The sequence below is a fragment of the Sardina pilchardus genome, chromosome 1 (genome assembly GCF_963854185.1).
Source record: "Sardina pilchardus chromosome 1, fSarPil1.1, whole genome shotgun sequence".
In the NCBI taxonomy this organism is placed as follows: Eukaryota; Metazoa; Chordata; class Actinopteri; order Clupeiformes; family Clupeidae; genus Sardina; species Sardina pilchardus.
In genome coordinates, this window is record NC_084994.1 from 14,502,698 (window position 1) to 14,523,853 (window position 21,156).

The following is a 21,156-nucleotide window of genomic DNA, read 5'->3' on the forward strand; positions in this document are numbered from 1 at the left end:
AGCCAGACAAACATACCCTTCACTTGAGAAACCACACTTACAGAGCCTGAGAGAGAGAGAGAGACAGAGAGAGAGAGAGAGAAAGAGAAAGAGAGATGATGAACTGTGTTCCACTCAGCTGATCGTTCCATTCTCTCACAATAGTCTCTCTCATAAGGGCACCTCATTTAAGCTGCGTCAGTCTGTTTACTATCTCTGCTTACTGCTTTGCAACCCACCTTCTCCCCAGCTCCACCTCAAAGTGGTTTAACTTGAAATAATGACATGCTGTTGTCATTGTTGCTTGCTCTGTTCTAGGGGGAAATATAGTTGCACTCCCAGTTTAAACTGAGAGGGTAGTCCCCTGAGCATGCTGCTGTTCCCTGTCTAGACTATTCCATGGAGCTCATGGAAAGACATGGAACTTCCTCTGAACAGAGCCATACCACCAAATACCAAATATAATTGGTTCTAAAGATATTTCTCTCTTGTGTATTTTTTACTTAAGCGGTGCTGACAGAAATGTTATAAAGATATGTAGGCCTACGTTTAATTTAGTCTTTTTTGTCATTTCAAAAAAGCTTTTTTTGTCATTTCAGACAAGCTATTTACAAGTAGGACACCACAGAGCAGTGATGAAGGCATTTTATTTGACTATTCTGTTGATATATGGTTCTCTTAAACTATCAGGAAATACATGGTCATAAATAAATGTCCATCACTAACCTTAACTCTTGCAGTATACACTGTGGACTAGACAGTCCTTTCGAAAGAAGCTGAACTCCAGAATCTCCCAGATTGTTGTCGCTCAGGTCCAGCTCTAACAGGGAGTTTGGAGACTGCAGAACTAAGGCCACAATCTCACAGGACTTAGCTGTGAGTTTGTAGCCAGCAAGTCTGTAATACAGTGAGACAAATACTAATTATTAGTCATTAATGATAATGATAATATTTTTTTCTTATTTATCCTTGTAAATAAATACAATAGATGAATAACAGAGTACATACTGAAGGGCTTTAACATTACGGTAAGGATCCTCCAGTGTAGCAGATAACAGCTTTGCTGATTCTCCATGATGACTGCTCACATCCAGCTCTTTCACACAGGAGGGGTTTACCATCAAGGCCAGAGCCAGACAAACATAACCATCATCTGAGATACCACACTCACGGAGCCTGAAAGAGAAAGACAGAAAGAGAGAGAGAGAGAGAGAGAGAGAGCGAGAGAGAGAGAGAGAGAGAGAGAGCGAGAGAAAGATGACAAACTGTATTATTTCTGACAAGTGAGTTCAGTAAACCTCCCTGGCAGATCTATCTATCTATCTATCTATCTATCTATCTATCTATCTATCTGCCTACCATTCCAAATCCATTTTTTGGAACACCCAGCATCAGCACTTATCTGTCATGGGGCAGGCTTTATTCAATGACAAATAGAGGAAGACAGTTACTACTTTGTAGGTTAGTGTAGGTTTGTTTATTAAGGTTAATTTTGCCACAGTCTAATCACAAGTAGGACACATATATATATATACTGTACTGTATATCCATGCTCTATACAATATTGATATTATGTGCTATTTATAATGTGTTGTCTGTCTTGTGAGTTTTTGATTGTTGACATTTTATGTCTAAGTCAAATTTCCCTTCGGTACAACGAAGTATATATCATCATATATCGTCACCACTGCTTCACTGTTCAAGCATCTTTTGCCATCCTTACATTGGCAAACTGTTTGACTGTTAACTATGAGAAAATACACGACTATAAATGAATGTCCATCACAAACCTTAATGTTTGCAGCCTACTGTGGGGACTAGACAGTCCTTTTGAAAGAATCTGAACTCCAGAGTCTCCCAGGTCATTGTTATTCAGGTTCAACTTTGTCAGGGAGTTTGATGACTTTACAAATGAGGCCACAATCTCACATGACATTTCTGTGAGTTTGCAGCCAGCAAGTCTGTAAGACAGTATGCCAAAAGACAAATTATTACTCATTAATGATAAAGGCAAAATGTATCAAGTTACATTAATATTGCAAAAGTAGTTTATTGCAGCAGAAACTCCTTCTTAATCTACAAACAATGAAAGTAAATAATGTGAACCAGCTTCATACCAAGTCAGTGCTATTTCAAAGTAACCTGACTCTCGCCAGATCCTGTAGTTCGCTGTCTGCTTCACACAAGGATCTGGGACTTCTCGATAGGAGATGTATTTATGTTGTAAAACATCCTTGCATGTGATTTGATAAACCACTTGCCTGTTATCTTGAATGACGTGCTAGGCTTCTTCAAGCTCTTGCCAAACCCGGTAGGAAGAAGAGTAAAAACATCCTTGCCACCAATAAATGTCTTCAAAACCATTCTCTGTTAATCTTTTAAAGAATGAATACTCGATAGATTCGACAAAACGGTTGAAATAGCAGAATCAATGTCAGCACAAGACTCCTCGCTGCGTGCCGCCATTGTTGTTTGAATCGAACACTCGCTTCGGCGCTCCTGATTGGTTCATAATTTTTTGCTCCCTGGAAGGAGTTTGGATTGCCCTCGAGTCCAGACCCTTGTGTGGAGCTCAGCGAAACGCCTCTGGTGGAGCATGGTGGAACTACAAGGGTCTGGCGAGAGTCAGGCTAATTTCAAAGACCTGGCAAGCAAAACTCAGTCAGACATACTTTAACTTAGTTCACTCTGTTAACAGGTAAAACATACCAGGACCAGATGGCTGCTACCTGCGCCGGGCTCCCTCCACCCCCCCACCCTCCCCCAGTTGCAAGCTGTGTGCTCCTATGTTGTAAAGTGTGATGATTATCTGCTGATTATGTGCTTATGCTGAGGTGTTTTTTTCCTGCCTCCACACTGTACTCTCCACAAGAGCATAGCCTGAGGGTTGCCTTTTTTCTCTTCCCTCTCCTCATGTTATGCTGTATTTTCTTAGTCTGCCCACCTTCCTGTTCTCCCCCCCCCCCCCCCCCCCCTCCCCCCTCGGTAGTACATACAGTGCCCTCCAAAAGTATTGGAACACATGCTTAAAGTTAAATAAAGTTAAGATCATCTTTCGGAAATTGATCTTAATGCCTTGATGAGGAAATATTCAACCTTTAAGGACATCAATTTTCTTTGTGAATGAATAATGTATTGTAAATAAATAAATATTTTCCTTAAAATACAGGGGTCATAAGTATTGGAACGCCCATGTTAAATTCCCATAGAGGATTTTTATTTTTATTTTTAAAGGCTCGTTATTTCATGGATCCCGAACACTATGCACCCTGATAAAGTCCCCTTGGCCTTTCAAATGAAAATAACCCCACATCAACACTATACCCTTCACCATACTAAGAGATTGACATGGTTTTATTTCAGTTAGCCTATTAGCTGGTTTGAATTGCATTGAGCTCATTGAGAATTAAATGGTATGGTGAAGGGCATACAGTAGGTGTTGATGTGGGGTATAGTGTCAGACAAGGCATTTACAAGTAGAACACCACAACACAGTGATGAAGGCAGAGACTGTTATGCTGACGTGGCTCTCTTAAACGATCAGGAAATACATTGGCATACATAAATGTCCATCACTGACCTTAATGTCTGCAGTTTGCAGTGGGGACTAGACAGTCCTTTAGAAAGAAGCTGAACTCCAGAATCTCCCAGGTCATTGTCACTCAGGTCCAGCTCTATTGGGGAGTTTGGAGACTGCAGAACTGAAGCCACAAGCTCATAGGACTTAACGGTGAGTTTGAAGCCAGCAAGTCTGAAAGACAGTGTGACAAAATACAAATTATAAGTAATTAATGATAAAGAAGGGATAATATGTCTTAATTACAGTATCCTTATACATAAATATTATAAATGAATACTCTGTCATATACTACAACTATCACTGAGTTTACAGCCAGCTGAAACACACATTCCTGGCTCTAATCCATTTAGTATTGAAGTTTTTCATTGTTTTTCAGTGTGTAAAACAGAATAATTGTACATTTTCTATCATCTTATCAGTTATCCTCTCTTGCGTAGGTGAATCTTCAAATAAACACGGTGTCTACAAGATCAACAGAATGTCTTCAAACTGTAAACTCTACCTTTCCAATTTTTTTTAATCTGTGTGGACAAAACTATCTCAGGAAAATAAAAAGGTTGTAAAATTAGGAATGCAACTGAAGTTTTCTGTTTCTAGAGTACATACTGAAGGGCCTTGGTTAATTCATCATTATCAGTACATACTGAAGGGCTTTGTGGTGAGGATCCTCCAATGTAACAGATAACAGCTTCTGTGCTGATTCTCCAGGATGATTCTTGCTCATATACAGCTCTTTCACACAGGAGGGGTTTAACATCAGAGTGAGAGCCAGACAAACATAACCATCACATGAGATCGCACAATTACAGAGCCTGTGAGAAAGAAAGAGACAGAATGTGAGAGAGAGGCAGAGAGAGAGAGAGAGAGAGAGATAGAGAGAGAGATGTCAAACTGTATTAATCCTGTAAGTAAGTCCAGTAAACCTTCCTGGCAGATCCATCTGACCACCCATTCAAATCCATTTCCAACATGTCTAAACACTCAGGAACCAATCATCAGCACTTATCTGTCATGGGGTGGGCTTTATACAATGACAAACTAATACTCATTAATGATGAAGGGAACAAGCTACAAAAACATTGTAAAAGTAGTTCACTACATCATAAGCAACTTTTTAATTTACAAACAATGCAAGTAAATAATGTGAACCAACTTCATACAAAGTCAGAGTTATTTCAAAGACCTGATAAGCATGACATGATACGCATGACTACGTTTTAAACTTAGTTTACTCTTTTTACACGGGTAAAACATATTTTTATTTTAAAAACAAGAATCCTTGATTTTCACTCACACAGTCCGAAATCAATGCGAGGGAAAAGGCTCCACAAAATAACAAAGTGCAGGTACTGAGAGTGTATGCATGGATATGAGTATAGTGTGTGGATATGAGTATAGAGCATGGATATGAGTATAGAGCATGGATATGAATATAGTGCATGGACATGAGTATAGTGCATGGATGTGAGTATAGTGCATGGATATGAGTATAGTGCATGGATATGAGTATAGAGCATGGATATGAGTATAGAGCATGAATATGAGTACAGAGCATGGATATGAGTATAGTGCATGGATATGAGTATAGAGCATGGATATGAGTATAGATAGAGCATGGATATGAGTATAGTGCATGTATATGGGTATAGCATGGATATGAGTATAGTGCATGGATATGAGTATAGAGCATGGATATGAGTATAGTGCATGGATATGAGTATAGAGCATGGATATAAGTATAGAGCATGGATATGAGTATAGAGCATGGATATAAGTATAGAGCATGGATATGAGTATGGGATTGGGCATCCACTTCATTTGAAGGCAATTATGGGAGCTCAACATTGACACTTGCATCATATTTGACAAAATCAATTACATAGTGCATGGGCTTGGGTCAAAAAGTCACACTGAACACAGGCAATAGACCTCTGAAATTCACCTACAAAAAAGACCCAAAGCTGCTATCTTTGCCCATAAGGAGATTCAACCCAGGTAAAAAAAAAAACTATTCAAAATATACTTTTTCAGAGTGTAATAAGTACAGTGTGTACTTTTTTCGTCAAATCCAAGTATATTTAAGTATATTAAAGTATGTATTAAGTTAATCGTAATAAACTGCTCACAAAAAGTAAGGAAACTTGACTTTGGCCCATTATATCTCCCCTTTAGTAATACCAACCAGTAAAGTGTTTCATATCATTTTTATCGTTGATTTGTCACCTTTACAATGAGGTATAGCTGGTAAGCATAGGGCAATCATGGAATGAGCAACACAAGCAAACGTGTAAGTAGTGCCAACGAAAAATGTGCCAAAATAGCCTGTTATGCTGTTGGAATTCACTTTTGTTACTTCAAGCATTGACGATTGCACTCTCCCACAGAAATGAGGAAAACAAAACATGTTAGGCATACATTTGTTCATTTTATACTCCGTGTCAGGGTCCTCAGTAGCGTGTAGAGGATCCATATGCAGCCACAACAGCTTGGCACCTTCTTCTCATGCTGGTCACCAACCTGGCTACATTCTGCTGTGGGATGGCATTCCATTCCTCGATAAGAATCTGTTGTAAGTCAGCCAACCTGGTTTTGTTGGTGACTCTGGCACGTACAGCATGCCCAAGCTGATCCCACAAGTGTTCACGGCAGGCCATTAGATCCTCTCCACTCCCAAATTCTGGAGGTACTCTCTGATGATCCCAGCTCTATGGGGGCGAGCGTTGTCATCCTGGAGGATGGCAATTGGTCCCATATTCTGGAGATATGGAATTGCCACTGGCTCCAGAATCTCATCCCGGTATCTAACTGCATGATGATTGCCTTCAATGATAACAAGGTCTGTCTTTCGAGTTAGGGAGATGTCACTCCACAGCAGAATGTAGCCAGGTTGGTGACCTGCATGAGAAGAAGGTGCCAAGCTGTTGTGGCTGCATATGGATCCTCTACACGCTACTGAGGACCCTGACACTGAGTATAAAATGAACAAATGTATGCCTAACATGTTTTGTTTTCCTCGTTTCTGTGGGAGAGTGCAATCGTCAATGCTTGAAGTAACAAAGGTGAATTCCAATAGCATAACAGGCCATTTTGGCACATTTTTTGTTGGCACTACTTACACGTTTGCTTGTGTTGCTCATTCCATGATTGCCCTATGCTTACAAGCTATACCTCATTGTAAAGGTGACAAATCAACGATAAAAATGATATGAAACACTTTACTGGTTGTTATTACTAAAGGGGAGATATAATGGGCCAAAGTCAAGTTTCCTTACTTTTTGTGAGCGGTTTACAAACTTTACTATACTTCAAGTGTATAGGGTATGCTAAATTGGAACAACTATTTTCAAACTTCAAGTGCACTGAAGTACACTAATTAAAATGAGCAATTAAGCATACTTACAGTACAATTACATTGTATGACCATTCTAATAGAAATACACTTAAAAAATAATTGGAGCTCAACTTACAGTTGAGTTTAAGTACATTTTGTACATACTGTTATCATACTAATTATTACTATAAAGTATGTTAATTTAGTATGCCTCTTTAATATTTCAAGTGATCTACAAATGCACTTCCGTACTATATTTAGTGCATTTAAAGTGTCCCACTATGACAATGATAACATATTTCAATTGAAGTTCAATTACAAGCTAAACATCATAGACACATACTTTCAGTGCAATATTATTATATTTTATTGTAGAAAAGAACTGTCTTTGAAGTATATTTTATCTGTACTTTAATTCCCATATTGTTATACTTTGCCATAAATGTCGATATTATACTGTTAGTGTATTACATTACAATTAATTTCAAGTGCATTACAATAGATTACAAATCTCATTTCAGAAAGGGAACTTTATTACAATAAAATTACAAAAATACATAATTCAAGCAAAGGATATATAATGCTAATAACACAATAACAGGAACATAACTACACATCACCATTCACATTTATTGAATATTACAACACGCAAATGCAGCAAAGTCCCTGAATTTGCATGAATTGGTGAACGTGCAAGATCACAAAATCATGGAGGGCCTGCACAATGCTAATGAGGGATCGGTTCAAGGTCCTTCAGTCATAATACCATGTCTTCACTGCAAGTGTCACTGCTAGTGCATGGTGAGTCGCTTTGGCTGGAGGAAATCTGCCATGTTGTTTATGACCGCTTTCAGTGATGACACCAGTCCTGGCAGCTCTAAAACAAGGATGCAATATAAAAAGGGTCAGTATCACATTATGATACAAAGAATAAGTATCACATTGTGTCAGAAAATAGAACATATACAGCGAGGATAAGTATTTGAACCCATGCTAAAGTTGACTAAAAAATTAGGAAATATCCAACCTTTAAGGACACCAATTGTCTTTGTGAATGAAATGTATAGTAAATAAATAAATGTTCTTCCTTAAAATACAGGGGTCCTAAGTATTTGCACCCATATGTTAAATTCCCATAGAGGCAGGAAGATTTCTATCTTTAAAAGCCACTTATTTCATGGATCCAGTATACTAGGCATCCTGATAAAGTATCCTCAGCCTTTGGAATTAAAATAGCCCCACATCACATACCCTTCACCATACCTAGAGACTGGTATGATGTTTTTTTTTCAGTTAGCCTATTAGCTGGGTTGGCATTGAGCCCAATGAGCCAGCTAATAACTGGAAAAAAAACCCACCATGCCAATCTCTAGGTATGGTGAAGGGTATGTGATGATGAGGAGCTATTTTAATGTTGTACGTCATGGTTGAGGTCAGGACTGTGTGCAGGCTAGTCAAGTTCATACACACCAAACTATATCATTCACGTCTTTATGGACCTTGCTTTGCACACTGATGCACAGTCATGTTGGAACAGTAAGAGATTTTGGACAATTCCATGCTCCCAACTTTGTGGGAACAGTTTTGGGAATTGCCCCTTTCTGTTCCAACATGACTGTGCACCAGTGCACAACGCTAGGTCCGCAAAGACATGGATGACAGAGTTTAGTGTTGACTGGCCTGCACAGTCCTGACCTCAACCCAATAGAACACCTTTGGAATGAATTAGAGCAGAGACTGAGAGCCTCCTCATCCAACATCAATGTACAACCTCACAAATCTGGATGAATGGTCAAAAATGCTATAGCTGCAAAGGGTGGACCAACATCATATTAAACTCTATGAATTAAGAATGGGATGTCTATTGACATCACTATACTTTTGGCAATATAGTGTACGCCGATGCAAGCTCTGTAGTGCTTCATCAATGAAAAATACTGTCCATCTCCACGACTTCTTTGATGCATTTTCATGCAGAAAGAGAGTCTGAGGTCCATTTTCACCGAAGTTACACTGTTTTTTGGGATATTAATTTACACTTACCCGGTATTCCTTTGAGTTTCTCAGGGCCTTCAATTACACAACAAGTGTTTGCAGGTGGCAAACTCTCAACGGGCCAATGATAGGATTCTGCAAAACAGGGAAATATAACAGAACACTACTTTACTTACACTTACAAATTAAGCATCTTAATGTTTACTATGCCTTTACCGTGCAATCCCCCAATGTTAACTTGGAGATTTGGGTATTGGGATGCAATGCCTGTTTACTGCTCCATGGATAGAAGAGTTTCAAAAGACTCTCAATACATTGGAAATGCATTATAAGATGTATGTAATGCTCATGACTTAGAGAGAGGTGGGGCATGTGACAAGGTGTGTTTACGTAATCACATGTAGAGGTTCATAGTATAATGCATTTCCAATGTATTGAGAGATTTTTTGGAACACATTGATCTTCAATGCAAATCTATTCATGGGGTAGAAACAGGTAGTGCAACCCAAAAATGTAAATGTTAACATTCAAATTTGTCATGTCAGCATGGTCAAAAATGTTTCGTTGACAGGTGCATGTTACTTCTCACTAACCCGATCAATGGCAGCCATGATCTCCTTAATCTTATGTCTTGTCCTCCCTTCCTATGGCACTCAGCAGACAGCCTGGAGCAGATGTCAAGTTCTGGCATAAACTTGGACTTCAGTTGCACAATGCGTGTGAAATTCTGCACATCTTGAACCATACGAGGGTAGAGGGGACAGAAAGAATGTACAAAACAACCCAGCATTTGTAGAAAGAATTACAATTAGCATACAGAAAACATTGATCTAAGTATGATGTCTGCTTCAGTGACTATGAAGAGCATTCCATGCTTATAATAAACAGGGACAATGAGAATAATTATGCACATAGGTATGGGTGTCTACCGCAAAAGTAACCATGAGCTAACCTGTAATGCTTCTGTAAGAGAGACCTCAATGACGCTGATGTCTTGCACTCTGCACTCCCACGTCTGTGGAGAAAGTATATCAAACTCAACAAACTTACACCATGCAAACCTATAATAATATCAGATTACTGAAACCTTTTAGAATTTGAATTAAAAGTTGGGAAGAAAACATTTGATTACATTGAGGCTTGTTTGTGATCAACAAATCACTCAAACATTTAGAGTAGGCAGCCTCTACCATGATCATGAAAAACTTACTTGCTTTACTCGTTTAATATAGAAGTCGAATGAGAGCAAGTAGCCTACAATAATGCTGATCACATCATACAAAAATAATGACAAGTCTAACGTTTGTGTGACTTGTCCTTCAAAGATAGTCTGCACGTGATTAACGTTACAGAGAGACTAGGCAAGATGGTTTAGTTTGCTACACGGTCATTCAAATCATTCAAATGTTTGTGGACGAACTTTAGTGTCTGTAACAATGCAAATTGTTCATGACACATAAGGACAATTTGGTAACACAGACTGACCTGCACCTACGTTTAAACATTAAACTTTTCAGATAATAATCTAACTATTAGTATTCTAAGCCTAACACATAAACATAGGCTGGGTTTGTGCGGGGCTAGCTAGCGGCTATCTTATGTTAGCCGTTAACTGCTAGCTGCATGAAACAGTAAACACATGAAGTCGTCCTGACCTGGTCACATCCATGAACATTCAATTGTGTTTTATGAAACAATCCCATCAAGGCATAACCACCCCTATTTTCGGCAGGGTGTAAAACTGACCTGGGAAACATGATACAATTCTAACGTTAGCCTGAGATGATTAGCTGTTAGCTACTTAGCCGCCCACATGAGATCAGCTGAACCTCATGTGGGCGGCTAAGTAGCTAGCAGCTAATCATCTCAGGCTAACGTTAGAATTGTATCATGTTTCCCAGGTTTGTTGTCATGCTAAACTCCCTAAAATTACACCGAACTCAAAATAAGAACACTGTGTGTATAGTAAATACATACCTTACAATCCACGAGTGAGGGAGAAGAGGCAGACCTGCAACAGCCAGAGATCCTCGTTTGTGCGTTTTGAAATAATGCTTCTACGGCGACCATCGAGTGACATATTTCCTCCAAACACGAATGCATTTCGCATAACTGACTCCTTTTCACCTAGAAACCTAATTGTATTGTGTAAATCCTACGAAAAAGGATTCATTAAGATGAGCAATAGTGAGATTTCATTTTTTTGAGAGTGAGTACTGCCAAGTACTGAGATTCTGATACTGAATTGACATGTAAATACAATATCTGTAAAAATAATTAGGCTACTGTTCTTAAAGGTACATTATGTAGGATTTTAAGTGTTTTAGTACCTCAAGTCAACGTCTTCATTCATAAATAGACCCTCTTTGGTGTAAAATAACATATGCCAATGATCTGACTCGTCCTGCTGGCCGAAGAATTACTTCCCGGCATTTACATTGAAAGGGACGTTCACAGGAAGTCTTCCATGTCTTTCCGGTGTATAGAAAAATATGAACTGCCGAGAGGGACATAAAACACTACCGCTACCGCTAAACACTACCGCTAGGGAAAAACGTGTTTTTGCATTTCGCGTGCACAGAGAAGCAGCGTGAAGACGGTTAATACTTAACCTACAGACAAGCACTGCACTTAGTGACATATTTCATGCCTTTAGAGCAATACAAGCATTAGCCTATACCACAGGTGTCAAACTCAAGGCCCGCGGGCCAGATGCGGCCCGCCACGTCATTTCATATGGCCCGCGAGAGCTTTAAGGGTCTGATACAGTATGTGGCCCGCGAGAGCTTAAAAGGTCCGATACAGTTTTTGCGTATAGGCAATACACTGCAATACAATGCACGCATGTGAGACTGACAGGGAGGCAACATCAACCACCTTCCTCTATGATCAGTGCAACTGGCTACATCAGATGTGATAGCAACGTGTACGTGTGAAAACAAAATAGACCAGTTTTCTAAACTATTTTAGCGAACGGAGCGCCTAAATTACGCGCTCGGTTTAGCCTGCCTGTGAAACGCATGATTGTTTGAAGTGCGTGTGCTTCTTTGAGAGGGGAATCGATGTAAGTTGTTAACTACGTGATACGTTTACGTCTACGTTTAAAAGGCATGTATAATTGTGTGTAGTCCTATTATCCAAAATATCCAGCTCCAAATCCTTGCTAATCGAGCAAGTGATTGTTTGGCCAAAAGCGAAAATAAGCCTTTTCTGACCGAGAAGAGGTGCATTCATATCAGGCAAGCAGAGGTATGCTAGAAGTTTGTAGTAATCGCCCTGTTGCTTAGCATTTTCATTTCAGTTCAAAACGAACAACATAGAATCCACACAACACCTTTCAACTTTAAAACTTCAAAGAAAAAGTCCACCGGGACCGTTCGCTTCTACTGTATGTGTATGGAACGGTGTAGTGACGCATTTCATATGGATGCACTTTTTGACATGACAGTTAGCCTACTCGTTTGCATCACTTGCTAGATGTAAAACTGCATTTCGTTACTGGTATTTCACTCGTGCAATGACAGTAAAGTTGAATAGGCTATACTCGAATTTAAAAACTCAGAATTATGAAAAAAAAAAGAATCCATGGCATGATCTCTTCCTGACTGACCAGTGACCCTCATTGAAAAGTCAAACTGTATGGATCTGACAGTAGTGTTTTGTTTTTACAAAACATAACAATAATAAAAAAGAACATGTCATGCTGATACCTTTTGCTCTACTCAATTTTAGAAGTTTTACCGATGCTAAAGATTTTGTGGCTGGTGCTACAAATCTTAGAAGTTACATCTGGCCCTTTGAGGGCAACCATTGGGCTGATGTGGCCCTCGGTGAAAATGAGTTTGACACCCCTGGCCTATACTGTCATGTCAAGTTGTTAGCTGCTGCTATGCTAATATTACGATAGTAAGCTAATGTAAAAACAATATAAGCATGACAACGTAAGTCACTATGTTGCTCGAGGAGTAATTACTATACATGATCATACAAATTATTCAAAGAACTTTAGAATAGCTTACATCATCACTGGAAAGAAAACTCGATGAAGTGGTAGAAGACATCTTGAATGAATCTCGACCCATTCAACTTCCCGTAGTTCTAGCCATCTTGCAACGCACATTTAAAAACGCGTGGCGCTAGAGCGTGCATGCAAAATCAAATTTAACCACTAGATGGGAGCAAAAACTACATAGTGTACGTTTAAAGTGACTTTTCTGTCAATCAAGTGTTTATTAATACATGGTGGTGATAGTGTAGACTTATGTATTACCTCACCAAGATGTGGAGCCAAATTAAAAAAATATTATTTGTACAAAATAAACTTACTTCGTCCACACTGCAACATTTAATCACATTACTCTTTCAGAAATCAGCCTAACAATGTAAAAACACTTTCCATTAGTAGACTACAGTAAATTGATACATTACCACCAATTAGTTGAAATCAAATGTACACTTTCAAAAATTATGTATTACAAATAAGTGCATTAAATTATATTTTTATCATTTAACATATTTTGTGAAAGTATTCCGATATACCACTAAAAATGCAGTTATTTTAGAGTGTACTATGCAAAGTGTACAGAAGTAACACTTCTAATGAAGTGAGATGATAGTACACTTTAAAAAAGTATGCTAACAGTTTATTTGCAGAAATGATACTTTCCATAAGTACACTAAATTGCCACTCAAAGTATGTCAAATTTAATACACTTAAAACAATGGTACTTCTATCAAATTTAAAATACACTAACAACAAAGTACACTTTCACAAAGTGCAATCAAAAGAGAATTTGATTACTGTGAAATTAGTATACTTTCTTTTTGGACTCAGAAGTTTAACTTAATTACACATATTTTTAAGTATACTTTATAAAGTATACATTAAATAAACTTCGAATAAAGCACAAAAACTAAGAAGCATACTTGTTTTCTACTTCATGAACTTTAACCATATTACTAATACACTTAAGTATACTACTTTTTTACCTGGGTAACTACCTATACAAGTAGCATTGCAAGTTAGCTCTGGGGTGGCAAAAATGTAAGTTTGCCATCTTAACGTACCAAAGATCACAAGAGCCACTTAAAGGCAAAGGACAAAAGTGTGTTGAGCAAAACGTCTGCATTTCAGACTTCTTTGTCCCTGGAAGAGTTTAACAAGTGCAATAATTAAAAAACCCTATGTTATTCTCCCATATGAAAAAATCACAAGATACTGGATCTCAAAGATGGCAACTTTTTTGTAGGCGGCCTTCAGAGGTCAATGGCTAGGATTAAACTGTTCAAATGTTCTCAAGAGTTGGCATGGCATACGATGTCTAATCAACATCACCAAACAGAGAGTTTGTCATGTTAGATGAAATGTGAGTGCAGTGATTTGAGGGACTTAAGTTGACATGAAACATGAAACATCTTTATGTACAATGCCAATATTTACCAAGGTTCTATAAAGCAATAACAACAACAATACATATAAATGGGAATATACAAGGCACTGGACTATTTTTTCAAGCGAACAAAGTGTGAGATTCCAAAAAATGTGCAATATGGACATGGTATGATCCTTTTGATAAAAATGGTTTGACGTCAGAGGTGCGAAGATACAAGTATTCATACCGCCGTTTAGGTTCAATACAGACGTGTACCATATTGTTGAATCCAGACCATCTCTTGAGAATTTGTTTGATGTCAGACAAGCCATTTACAAGTAGGACACCCCAGTGCAGTGATGAAAACAGAGTATTTGACTGTTATGTGGATATGGTTTTCTTAAACTATCAGGAAATACATTGCCATAAATAAATGTCCATCACTAACCTTAACCTCTGCAGTATACACTGGGGACTAGACAGTCCTTTAGAAAGAAGCTGAACCCCAGAATCTCCCAAGTTGTTGTCACTCAGGTCCAGCTCTTTCAGAGAGTTTGGAGACTGCAGAACAGAGGCCACAAGCTCACAAGACTTACTTGTGAGTTTGTAGCCAGCAAGTCTGCAAGACAGCGTGACAAAACACACATCATTATTATATGGATAATGTAGCAAGTTCCATAAACATTGCGAAAGTAGTTTACTACATAAGCTGATGATACAGATCAATTGCCATAATACAGGAATACTTCATCATATACTGCAATAATGCACAAAAATGACACAAACTGTAAAAAAATGTCAACACATCTGCTGAATGTGCTCTAGAACATCCAAAAGAGACCATTAGTGATCTCTAGCCACATGACGTCCAGCTGAACCTTGTTCATTTTGACAGCTAGAAGTGTCATAGAGCGACAAGCGCAACAGACATTATTTTCGCAGAGAGAACGCATCATACTATAAACACATTCATTACAAAACCATACAACACTGTAATTTGCCCTTTGAAAATAATTTAAAATATATAATTTATGAATGTTGCGTTTGCCAAAGAGAAAGTAATCATCTCCTATATGGCTATCCTAAGTCATCAATTGTGTCAACATATAGGCTACATTACAGCAAATAGGCTACACATGTACAGGAAAAGTGTTATGTCCGAGATATGAATGAATTAATTCAACTCTTCAACTTTCTAATCCACCACCGATTTACTGCTGCACGGTGCTGTGTCGCCTGTAAAACTTGCGTAGGCTACAAGAGATGAGACTAGACGTGAGATTCGAGCGTAGCCACTGATCACGTTCAGATTGATAAATGCCATGCTTTGCGTGGAAATAAGCGTACGCCTGTCGTACGCACTTTCATAAATGAGGGTAAATGTCTCCAAGACCAACATAATGTCTTCAACCTGTACACTCATTACTTTTTCTTTGTGGAGAAAACTATCTCAGGGAAACAAAAGGTTGTACATCCAGGATTTTTTTAAGTTCTCTGTTTACATACTGAAGAGCTTCAACTTTGTGGTGAGGATCCTTCCGTGTAGCAGATAACAGCTTCTGTGCTGATTCTCCAGGATGATTGTTGCTCACATCCAGCTCTTTCACACAGGAGGGGTTTAACATCAGAGTGAGAGCCAGACAAAAATAACCTTCATCTGAGATACCACAACTACTGAGCCTGAGAGAGAGAGAGAGAGAGAGAGAGAGAGAGAGAGAGAGAGAGAGAGATGACAAACTTTACTAATCCTGACCTCCCTGTCAGATCCATCTTGCCAACCAAATCCATTTCCAAAATATCTAAACACCCAGGAACCAATCATCAGCACTTATCTGTCATGGGGCCAGCATAATACGATGACAGATAGAAGAGGACAGTTACTGCTTTGTACAAAACCAATGGCTTAGCTGATGTCCTTATTATCGTAACCGCCGAGCAGCAAAGCGGCGGTTATATAGGTTCAGTCAGTTACATACGAAAAAAAGGTGGTCCTCCTAGGCCCTATGGTTCTCGTGATATTCACAGAAAACTGTGTCCGGCCACCTACAGACCAGTTGAGGTATAGTAGCATAAATTACTTTATTGCAGGGCCCCCCATGAACGGGTGTGATGAGTATACGCTTTGCAATGCGATTTAGACTATCATGATAGGGCCCATTATTATTAATAGCCTATAACATTATGATTGTGTCTTCTGTGGGATGGGAGAAGAGAAAAAGTCAATACATCTCTATTATTGTGCGGGCATAAGCGGGAGTGTAACACACATGTTGGTGAAACAAATATGTCAAACAATGTGACTAGAGGTAATGAATGGTTACGGTAACCATTACAGAGAAGGAGCATAAGTACTTGACCTCATACTTGATTTCACTGTGTTCTCAATGTGAAATGGACTTGTACAACATTTAGCAACAGTGGGTAGCACTTCTATGGATGTAACAGAGGTGTTACAATGAGAATATACATGACCATAATCACCAACCTCAATGTCTGCAGCTTGCAGTGGGGATTTGATAGTCCTTTCAAAAGAAGCAGAACTCCAGAATCTCCCAGGTCATTGTTACTCAGGTCCAGCTCAATCAGGGAGTTTGGTGACTGTAGAACTGAGGCTACAAGCTCACATGACTTATCTGTGAGTTTGCAGCCAGTAAGTCTGTAAGACAGTCAGTGTGACAATTATTAGTCATAGATGATAAATGGATAATGTAGCAAATTACATAAACATTGCAAAAGTAGTTTACTACATCATTAAGCTCAATTAACGCAAGGACAAATAGACTCAAACACAGTTTTTATACAAGCGCAATAACCATCCTCAATGCTGCAAAGAAATAAGATGCAATATGGAATCTGTTGTGAAATTGATCAGTGCAATAACAGAAACTATGCATGTACTGTACATGTATGTACAGTAGATGTTCATACTTGTTTTATGCAATGACTGTATCAAAAACAGTATAAATACAATGATTGGGTGTGTATAACTGTGTGTGTTTATGTATGCTGCTAATGCTATTTTATATGTTTCTATTTATTAAATACAAATTAAATATTTTTTTCTTAGACTCATGAATGAGGCACTGACAGGAAATCAATTCAAATGCTGTTGCACCTGTGACAATGACGATAAAGGCCTATTCTATTCTATTCTATTCTAAGCTACCAAAGCTAAAAAAATGTAAGTAATGTGAACCAACTTCATGCCATGTCAGTGCTATTCCCAAGACCCGAGAAGCATTCTAGCGTCAAGGCCGGCGCCCACCAGACACGTACGCGGCGCGCCACAACAAGGAATTCGAACTCCATTGTTTTTAACGGAGCAAAGCCCACTGGAAACGCCTGCCGCGCAGCAGCCGCACAGGGATAGAAAACTATTCTAAAATCCTGGAAATGGGCATATACTGTAGATCATGAATATGAGTATAGGGCATGGGCTTTATGTTGAAATTCTGGTATACAAAACAATCTGTATTGCTATGATTCAGATGTATTGTATACAGTAGGTCTAATCAGTTGGTATGGTATACGATAGGTTGGTATATTGGTATGGTATATAGTAGGTTGGCATGTTGGTATGGTATACAGTAGGTCTATTCATCATCACCAATCAGCCATGCTGGATGGAGCATGACATTTATCATACAGTGTTTTGAGGGGATTTTAGCTAGTACATACACATTACGTGTCCTAATATGAAGGATAAATATTAAAGTGTAAGTTTGGCGAAAATTGAAAAAAATGCTATTTTCTCAATGAAAATACATCAACTAAGCCGTGGAGGAAGTAATTTTCGCTCATTACGCAGTACAGAGCTAGCACGGGCAGGAGCTACAGCCCAAAATCACAAACAGTGGGTTAGCATGGGGCTTACAGCCACACGCTTTCAAAATCGCATTTTTAAACCACTAACATGATGAGCGAAAATTACTTCCTCCACAGCTTAGTTGATGTATTCTCATTCAGGAAATAGCATTTTTTTTTCAATTTTCACCAAACTTACACTTTAACATCTTTATATTTATACTCTGGTATGTGAAACAGTTGGTACTGTTTAATAGGCCTATTAACATTGCTATATTAAGTTAAGTTATATTGCAATGTGGTGTTTTAGCTCGTATCCATTCAACTTCATAGTGATCATCAAAATTGCAGTTATTTCTTGGTATGCAAATTATGGCATCAAGTTATGACATCACAGAATTCGGAAATGGAAACTTGAAGACAATGTAGTACGCTGATATCTACCCAAGTTCTTTCAATTAAAGCAAAAAAACCCAAACAAACAAAACAAGAAAACAATAATTGTTAATATAAATATCCAGCACGAATACACAAGGCACTGGACTGGATACCAGAAATTAGTATTACAGTAACTAAGGAGTTCTACATATTCAAAGATATCCAAACATTAAAATCCATAAATAGTTACTTAAAGTGAAAACATTTTACATGTTCAATACTTACAGTAATTCCCTGATTGTAACAAATGCATCTTTTCCATCTCAATCAGAAACTCACCGTGCTTTTCTGAAGCACCTCACAGCTGGTATCAGTCTCCTGCGCCCCTCATCTGATGTGTTGTATTTCTTCAGGTCAATCAGCTCATCCAGCACCTCCTCAGACATCAGAAGCATGTGGGCCAGTGCTGAACAGTGAGCTGGAGACAGCTGGCCTTTGAAATCTCTCGGTGACTCCAGATATGTTTGAATTTCTTTGTGCATGGAACGGTCATTCATTTCAAACAAGCAGTGACAAAGATTGATGCATCTTTCAGGAGAGAGATCTTCTCTGTTGATGTTTTTTATATACTGACAGATTCCCTTGATTTCATTCTCTGTGGCCCTGTATGTGTAGATCAGTAGACATTGCAAAAGTCTCTGATTGCTCTCCCGTAAGATGCCCATAAGGAAGCGAAGGAAAAGATCCAGGTGTCCATTCCTGCTGTCCAAAGATTTGCCCACTACCTTCTTTAGAAGCTCATACAGTGATTCTGTCCAGCAATCCTTGGATTCCAAATAATCTGCTCGTGTCCATCTATCTCCACAAAGGGATTCTAGTGTATCCCAATTGCATTGCTGATATGACACAAACACATGCAGTGCTGCCAGAAACTCCTGGATGCTCAGATGCACATAGCAGTAAGCTTTCTTTTGGTGAAACAAAGAGTATTCCTTGAAGATTTCAGTGCATAGGCCAGAGTACACTGAGGCTTGACAGACATCAATGCCATACTTTTCCAGGTCTTCTTTATAAAATATCAGGTTGCCTTTCTCTAGATTATCAAAAGCCATTTCTGCTAGCTTCAGAATTATGTCTTTCTGTGATTCCAAGAGCATTTTCTTATCTGTTTCACGTCTTTCTTGATATTTCTGATCCTTCCGAGTAGTCTGGATCAGTAGGAAGTGTATGAACATCTCAGTCAGAGTTGTGGGTATTGCCTGGGTGTTGTCCTGTTCCAGCATCTGTTGTAGCACAGTAGCTGCAATCCAACAGAAGACTGGGATGTGGCACATGATATGGAGACTCCTGGATGCCTTAATGTGTGTGATAACTCTGTTGGCCTGACTCTCATCACTGATCTTCTTCCTGAAGTACTCTTCCTTCTGTGGGTCATTGAATCCTCGTACTTCTGTTACCTGGTTTATATATTGAGCAGGAATTTGACTGGCTGCTGCTGGTCGTGATGTTATCCAGATGAGTGCAGAGGGAAGCAGAGTTCCCTGAATGAGACTCGTCATCAGAACATCCACTGATGATGTTTGTTTTACATCAGACAACGTATTGCTCTGTTCCAGATCCAGTGTTAACCAACTCTCATCTAAACCATCAAAGATAAATACAACCCGACAGTCTTTGTATCCTTTACCATCATTCAGCTCCTTCAGCTCAGGGTGGAAGTCAAGCAGGAGCTTGTGAAGACTATACTGATCACTTCTGACCAAATTCAGCTCACGGAAAGGAAGGGGGAACATAAAGTCTACATCCTGATTAGCTAGCCCATCTGTCCAGTCAAGAATAAACTTCTGCACTGAGACCGTTTTTCCAATGCCAGCAACACCTTTGGTCATCACAGTTCTAATGCACTTTTTCTGTCCAGGTAAGGGTTTGAAGATGTCATTGCAGTTGATTAGTGTGTCTTCAGTGGTTTGAGATCTGGATATTGACTCTAACTGCCAGACTTCATGCTCTTTATTCACACCTTCACTCTCTCCCTCCGTGATGTAGAGTTCTGTGTAGATCTCATTGAGGAGTATCTCAGCTCCTGGTTTGATGATGCCTTCAGATATGTTCTCAAACCTCCTCTTCATACTGGCTTTATGGTTCTCTTTAACTGTCCTCAGGATCTCGTTATCTGTTTGGTATGAAGAAGCTGATGTTAATAATGTTTAAGCCCATGTCCACCACTTGGGGAAAAAGGCCATAAGCCACATATATAGAAAAGTTGAGAGAGTAAAGTGAAATGTATTTTTATTTGGTAGGACCTTAGCCTGGTGATTACACTACGCATATCTTAATACATAACTGTACACATATCGTGGTAATTATAATGCATGGCTGGCTTCATGCACACAACATGGAACATACACTGCACTATATAGCAGAGCACAATTAGTCTACCACGGTTATAACATATAATGACTTACATCTCATGTTTATGACTTGTTATGCCAATTGTCATACCATAATGTTGTTATCATAATTCCAATAATACCAATATTGTAATATCATAACTATCATTGCTATTTAATACCTCAAACATCTGAAGTTGCATCTCACAATTTTGACATAGTATGTCAAACTTAATTATGATCTAGTGTCATAATGTTGACTTTATATCTCATATGCATGACTTACTATCTCATAGTGACTTAGTAAATCAAGTGGTAGAAACAGGC

The 21,156-nt window shown here is 38.7% G+C and overlaps 1 protein-coding gene and 1 long non-coding RNA gene across 3 annotated transcripts in view; both read right to left on the reverse strand.

Annotated features, from left to right (window-relative positions):
• Positions 1 to 21,156, reverse strand: part of LOC134082595 (NACHT, LRR and PYD domains-containing protein 3-like) — a 47,375-nt gene that overhangs the window by 14,784 nt on the left and 11,435 nt on the right. For both annotated transcript variants that reach the window (XM_062538423.1, XM_062538432.1), the window contains 10 exons: positions 18,779 to 20,612; positions 16,743 to 16,913; positions 15,764 to 15,937; positions 14,706 to 14,876; positions 4,204 to 4,371; positions 3,560 to 3,730; positions 1,770 to 1,940; positions 988 to 1,155; positions 706 to 876; positions 1 to 46 (listed from right to left, as the gene is read on the reverse strand). The exon at positions 1 to 46 is cut by the window's left edge and continues 128 nt beyond it. In XM_062538423.1, coding sequence (XP_062394407.1) covers positions 1 to 46; positions 706 to 876; positions 988 to 1,155; positions 1,770 to 1,940; positions 3,560 to 3,730; positions 4,204 to 4,371; positions 14,706 to 14,876; positions 15,764 to 15,937; positions 16,743 to 16,913; positions 18,779 to 20,612 — 3,245 coding nt within the window. The remainder of the gene's footprint in view (positions 47 to 705; positions 877 to 987; positions 1,156 to 1,769; positions 1,941 to 3,559; positions 3,731 to 4,203; positions 4,372 to 14,705; positions 14,877 to 15,763; positions 15,938 to 16,742; positions 16,914 to 18,778; positions 20,613 to 21,156) is intronic.
• LOC134082985 (uncharacterized) lies at positions 7,406 to 10,933 on the reverse strand. Its single transcript, XR_009939685.1, has 5 exons — positions 10,863 to 10,933; positions 9,838 to 9,900; positions 9,479 to 9,620; positions 8,934 to 9,020; positions 7,406 to 7,767 (listed from the first exon to the last, which is right to left on the reverse strand). It is a non-coding gene; the product is annotated as an uncharacterized LOC134082985 (long non-coding RNA).